Source organism: Oratosquilla oratoria, chromosome 1, assembly GCF_046742065.1.
Source record: "Oratosquilla oratoria isolate Oo_2021 chromosome 1, ASM4674206v1, whole genome shotgun sequence".
In the NCBI taxonomy this organism is placed as follows: Eukaryota; Metazoa; Arthropoda; class Malacostraca; order Stomatopoda; family Squillidae; genus Oratosquilla; species Oratosquilla oratoria.
Genome location: NC_134777.1, coordinates 92,503,895 through 92,510,483, shown reverse-complemented (window position 1 = coordinate 92,510,483; position 6,589 = coordinate 92,503,895). Strand labels below are relative to the sequence as shown.

Genomic DNA, 6,589 nt, shown 5'->3' with positions numbered 1-6,589 from the left:
ACAGAGGTAACGAGACGAAGATGAATTCAACGACGAAGTGAAGAAATAAGAAACAACATACAATATTAGAAATAAAAAAGAAAGAAAGAAAGGTAAGGAGAATTGGAGCAAATTAAACAGGAAATGAGTGTTGGAGAAGGAAGGCCAGAGGGAAGGAGAAAGCAAGGGAACAAAGGAAAGGAAGGAAAGGAGGAAAGGAAGGAAATTGAAGAAGACAACAATCGACCAGTCGGTCAATTGGGGCAGACAATTTGCAGATCACATAGCCTCACTCACACCTCACTCCTTTCCTAAGGGTCAGTTCCCAGGGAGACACCCGATGCTTGACGGAGATCAGCTATTCACGTGGCAGGACAAGGTGAAGCTCTCTGTATATTTAATTTCACATGACGCCAGATGATTTTATTCAGTTGGAGAAGGTCCTTGTAATGAGGAAATCTATTACAAAGGCAGAGCATGCATGCCGACAGGAGACCTTTTGGTCCATATCTAGGTCGGATACCAAAAAAAAAAATGATAAATTCATAAAAAACTATGTCAATAATTAATAAAATACATTGGCATTCATTATAGGCAGGCAACCGCAATTCGTGTAGTCTGGAGCCTATTCGTCAGCGTCTGTCTGTCACTGGGCGGGCGCAGGCCAAATTGCTTCAAGTAACAGTTACAGTCCGATGGATGTCTCGTAGAGGTGGGTTGGTTGGTGCAGTCAATGATGTAAGTGATGCAGCGATATGTCTAGAAGCCAGTAATCTCCCCCCAATAGGGGAACAATCACATGTATTCAGCACACTGATTTAATTTGATATATTTCATACTTGCAAGTGATTTTATTCATCAGAGGATGTCAAGCTATTATAAATAACACGTACAGTCACAAACAAAAGATGTGGAACCACCCAGAGGTTTTCATAATACAAAATTCAAATTCTTCTATTTTGTTTTATTTGATTTTCTATTTTATTTTATTTTTATCTATTTATTTCTTTATTTTTTGTCTATTCAAGATAATTACTTCATTGCAGGCTAAATACTGCATAGGAAGATATATCATGTATTCGACAAAAAAAAAAATAATATTGAAGTTGTGAAAATTGTAGCTTTCGCCCGTGTAATAACTTAAAGGTTTTATTCTGGCCAACGGTAGATTGTTCCATTCAGTAGAACGAAGAGCCCGAGCCTGTAAGAACTGAGATGGAAAATGAGAAATTGGAAGGGGAAATCTGAACTTGACAGTCTCTTGTCATGATGGCGTCATCAGGAGGAAAATGACGTCATTTGGGAGAGAATTAGTTTCGTTGTTTAACGAACCGGATTACACCTTCCAGATACATTCAACAGGAACACACACACACACACACACACACACACACACACACACACACACATATGTATATTGTTATGCAAGAGTACATTTTTTCTATGATAAACTATGTATTATGTATTGTGTATGTATTATGTACTATGTATGAAACTATGTATTATGTAAATTATGTATTGTGTATGTATTATGTACTATGTATGAAACTATGTATTATGTATGAAACCATGTACTATGCAAGTTTATTGTCCGTTCGCCTTCAACGACTACTGTCGTCTGCTAGGTGATACGTTGTTCGAAGGTACGATGAATGTATTCCTTGTATGGTGGTGTGATGTGAATGCTTAAACGCACTAGTACATGAATAATTATATGTAATCGTCATGTACAGTCAGATATAAATTTGTATCTTGTAACAAAGAATGTGGATGCCTTTAGTTTTGCTTTATTGGTGGCCGAAGGTGACGTGGGCGGTCGGCCAGGTGAGGGAGTTTGAGTTGTCTGGAGGGACCGTACTAGTAAGAACTGGTGAGAATACCCTGTGTCAAGTAAGATTAAACATTTTTAGTTCCAGTGCAGTTAGGTCTCTAGTGATTTAATTTAACTTTGATTATTATATTCCGTGTGTGTCTATATGGTAATGGTTATACTTGTGCAAGATCTTTATTTTCTTTAATACTCTTGTTAAAAGCTGCCGGCTTTTCCATGTTTCAATTCTCATTCGCCGGCAGCATCTTATTCTATATTGGAATTGTTCTGTCATGCTTAAGCCCCCATTTATAATTAAATCTATTTTCCTTTGTTGCTCTTTATTTGAAACAATATAAGAAACAGTTGACTGGTAATTACGCATAACTTAAGGGCCCAAGTCCTCTCTCAGCTAATTCGGACTTTGTTACGCCATATTGGGGCCCTCAATCGGAATACTCGGGGATCATCGTGCCCTGGGAAGTCGTGGCATAACAAAATGGTGGAGATGCGGGGTACCATATAAATTGAAGGTACACCATTATAACTGAAGGTAACGTATAGATTGAAGGTACCATATAAAGTGAAGGTACTATGTAATACCGGGTACTATAGTGTGGTATTATGATTGCACGTATTGTGATTGTGCGGCGATCGTACTATATGTGGGGTACCATATTGTGCAACGAGTGTATTATACAGAACAAGGTATCGTACTATAAAGTATAAGTACAGCGGTGTAGTATTAGTGCGGTATACTTGCAGTGAATAATAATTGTTTACTGTTTCTTGAGTATTTAACCATTCTTTATGAACATTGTATTAATTAGGTTATAATTCCTCACTAGCTGATATGGAGTCTTTTGACATTGCACAATTCATTAAGGGTCCTGGGCTTGCCCTTTTGCAGAACTGTGAAGTACTTAAGGATGACTGGATAGCTTTGGCTAGGTTTTACAAGGTTCAAATCACAGGTAAATCTAACAAGGCTGATATTAAGAAAGCAGTCATTCAAGATTTGATCTCGAAAAAAATTCTGGAGGATAGTGCCAAGGCATTGTGTGACATGGAGCTTCAAGGAGAGACGGAGAGAGATGAGGATAAAGCGGAAATTACTAAGATGGAGTTGGAGGTAGAGAGAGAGAGGATAGCTCTAGAGAAATTTAAAGTAGAGAAGGAGTTGGAGAAGGAGTTGGAGAAGGAGAGGATAGCACTTGAAAGGCTTAAGGTTGAAACGAACTTGAAGTTCGCAATGATGGAGAAGCAGGGTGTCCAAGGGTTGCTGGAACCTACATTTGATATAAACCGCGTAGTACGCCTTGTCCCTACTTTCCTAGAGGGTGACCCGGAGGAGTTTTTCGAGCAGTTCGAAAGTTTGGCAACCACCCTCTCCTGGCCTAAGCCATATTGGTGTGTGCTGGTACAAACGGCCTTAGTGGGTAAGGCTCGTTCATCGTATTTATCCTTGTCCTCTGAAGATCAGAGCCAGTATTCGGTAGTGAAGGATACAGTGCTGAAGGCATACTTATGCACTCCAGAATTTTATAGACAAAAGTTTAGAAACTGTTTTAGAGGAAACCACCAGTCATACCTCGAGTATGGTAACAGTGTTAATAGATTATTTAATAGATGGCTATCAGCTAGCGGAATTGAAACTTATGAGGAGTTAAAGGAACTAATTGCACTGGAACAGTATGTTAAGGGTATTCCACCGGACGTTCGAACCTATTTGCTAGAAAAGGAAGTAAGTAGAATTGATCGAGCTGCCACATTGGCGGAAAATTATACATTAACGCATAAATCAAGTAAGCCTCCTTCCCCTCCAGGCATTTCTCAACCTCAAGAGGGAAAGGTACACAAGGGTAAAGGTACCTGGACCCTGGGTAAAAGCAATACAGATGTGTCAAAAATTGGTTGCTTTTACTGTAAAAAATTTGGGCACGTAAGGGCAAGGTGTCCTGAGTTGACTAGAGAGAAACGTGTTGCTAATGTAACTTTGCTTTCTGCAGATGTAAAGGAAAAAGGGGATCCTGATGTGGGAAGAGAACGCAGTCTGTTTAACCCATTTGTATTCCCTGGTACAGTGTCTGTCGAGGAGGATGGGCCCGGAGTGTCTGTAACTGTGTTGCGAGACACTGCTGCATCGCTCAGTATGGTATTACAAAGCGCTGTTCCTGACATAGAACAGGCGTTGACGGGTGAGCATGTATTGATAAAGGGCGTTGGAGGGACGATGACGGTTTCCCTGTGTAAGTTGTTCCTCCGAACCGAATTATTATCTCGGCCTGTGTTGGTTGGAGTTGGAGAGACTTTACCTGTTGAGGGAGTGAGTTTCTTGCTAGGAAATTATATAGCGGGAAAGTTAATTGTGCCTGATCCCGTGGTGAGTACGACTCCACTGGAATGGGATCCTGCCGAGGGTTTGGAAAGCGAGTGTGGAGATATTTTTCCAGCATGCGCAGTTACTCGCAGCCAGGCAAGGATGAAAACCAGTGAAGAAACTGCTGATATGGATATTAGTAGTTTGTTTAATGTAGACTCTAGTACAGGACCTGCTGTTAAGCCAGATGAACTTGCTGATCGTGATGTGGATTCGCCTAGTCCCGGGGTTCTGCCGTGCAGTCTGTCTAGCGATAAAGTGAATGAAGCGCAGAGTAATGTAAGTGAACGTGTGGATATAAGTGTTCTCCCAATGACTCGTAGTAATCTGATATCTGCCCAGAAAGCTGATAGGACATTAATCCCATTATTTGCAAGGGCCATACAAGAGAAGGACATCTCAAATGAAGCTACATGTTATTATACTCGTAATGATGTACTAATGAGAAAATATAGACCGCCAGATGTTCCTGCAAATGAGAGTTGGTGCGAGTTTCATCAGGTTATCGTTCCGGACGTGTATCGAGAGAAAGTCATCAGTTTTTCACATGACTACATAGGAGGACATCTGGGTGTGCAGAAAACTTTGAACAAGATTATCAAGTACTTCTATTGGCCTGGTATCCATAGACAAGTAGCACAATATTGTAAAACATGTGAAACATGCCAGTTGGTAGGTAAGCCTAACATTGTTATTCCTCCTGCACCGTTGCAACCTATTCCTGTAGTGCCGGAACCTTTTACCCATGTGATAATTGATGTCGTGGGCCCCCTTCCTAAAACCAAAAAGGGGCATCTGTACATGTTAACCCTAATGTGCACTACCACCAGGTATCCAGAGGCCATTCCACTGCGTTCCATTACAGCCAGGACTGTGTTGCCAGCCTTGACAAAGTTCTTCACCCTATTCGGAATACCGAAGATTGTGCAGTCCGACAGAGGTACCAATTTTGTATCAAATATCTTCAGGCAAGTAATGTCTCTTCTTGGGATTAAACAATATATTGCATCTGCTTATCATGCCCAAAGCCAAGGAGCCTTGGAACGTTTTCATGGAACCTTTAAAACAATGTTAGCAAAGTATGGTCATGAGACTGGAAATGAGTGGGATGTGGGTTTGCCATTCCTTCTACATGCGATCAGATGTGCTAAGCAATCTAGTCTCGGGTTTTCTCCAAGTGAACTATTGTTTGGCAGAGACATAAGAGGACCCATGAAGCTACTCCATGAGAGCTGGATAGACTTGGAGCATGCCGATAACTTGTCTGAGTATGTGTCTAAGTTAAAGGAAAACCTAGATGTGGTACACAGGTTTGCACAATGTAATTTAAAACTAAGTCAAGAAAAGATGAAGGAAAATTATGATAAAGATGCAGTAGAACGTAACTTTGAGGTTGGGGATGAAGTTCTGTTGTTCTTGCCCGTAAGAAAGTGTCCATTACAAGCAAGGTACAAGGGACCTTTCAGAGTTATAGGTAAACGGGGAGATTTGAACTATGTGATATCCACTCCTGATCACAGAAAAACAAAAAGGTTAGTACATGTAAACTTGATTAAGAAGTACCATAGAAGAGACTCGGGAAGTGCTGCTAAGACAGAGGAGAAGGTAGATGGTACTGTAAATAGTTTAGAAGTTGTGGAGATGCAAAGTGAAGACGACCTTGATAAAATTCCTGTAGGTAACAAACTCAAGAATTCTGATGTCCTTGCTAATCTAAATAGTAAGTTGTATCATTTGTCTGACAGCCAACAGTCAGATGTTTCAGAATTACTGCAAGAGTTTGTGGAAATCTTTGGAGATGTGCCGAGACCAACGACTGAGGCAGTTCATCATATTGAACTAGTGGAAGGTGCCGCCCCGGTAAGAGAAAAGCCCTATAGAATGTCCCCCCATAAGGCAGCTATTCTCCAGAAAGAGGTAACATTTCTTCTTGATAATCACTTAGCAGAGCCAAGTAAGAGTGACTGGGCTGCTCCATGTATTCTTGTGCCAAAAGGAAATGGGGAGTATAGAATGTGTACTGATTACAGAAAACTTAATGCACTTACCAAGGCTGACAACTTCCCTCTTCCTCGCATAGATGACTTAATTGACTCAATCGGCAAGGCCAAAATTATAACTAAATTGGATCTAATGAGTGGCTACTATCAGATGCCACTGTCTGAGGAGGCAAAACGTGTCAAGTTTCATAACACCTAGTGGACTATATCAATACAAAGTAACTTCATTTGGCTTACGGAATGCACCCGCAAAGTTTTCACGTCTAATGTCTAATGTTATTGCAGGCTTGGAAGGTGTGTGTGTGTACATCGATGATCTGTGCGTGTATTCTCAGACGTGGGAGGAACACTTGATTTCCCTGAGGTCCTTGTTCGAGAGGTTAAGGAAGGCTAGGTTGACTGTCAATCTAATGAAGACTG

General features: G+C 40.9%; 1 protein-coding gene across 1 annotated transcript; it reads left to right on the top strand.

Annotated features, from left to right (window-relative positions):
• The first annotated feature begins 2,413 nt into the window (after window positions 1–2,413).
• Window positions 2,414–6,368, top strand: LOC143029003 (uncharacterized). The gene is made up of 3 exons (XM_076191349.1): window positions 2,414–2,480; window positions 2,638–2,921; window positions 3,036–6,368. The coding sequence occupies exons 1-3, from the start codon at window positions 2,414–2,416 to the stop codon at window positions 6,366–6,368; spliced, it is 3,684 nt and encodes a 1,227-aa protein (XP_076047464.1).
• The last annotated feature ends 221 nt before the right edge of the window (window positions 6,369–6,589 follow it).

Excerpts from the sequence above, each read along its gene's own strand:
- LOC143029003 (XM_076191349.1), top strand. The coding sequence starts at position 2,414 with ATGATTGCACGTATTGTGATTGTGCGGCGATCGTACTATATGTGGGGT. Across the intron at positions 2,481-2,637 it reads TACCATATTGTGCAACGAGT|CTGATATGGAGTCTTTTGAC; the intron begins GTATTATACAGA and ends ATTCCTCACTAG. Across the intron at positions 2,922-3,035 it reads TTACTAAGATGGAGTTGGAG|TTCGCAATGATGGAGAAGCA; the intron begins GTAGAGAGAGAG and ends ACGAACTTGAAG.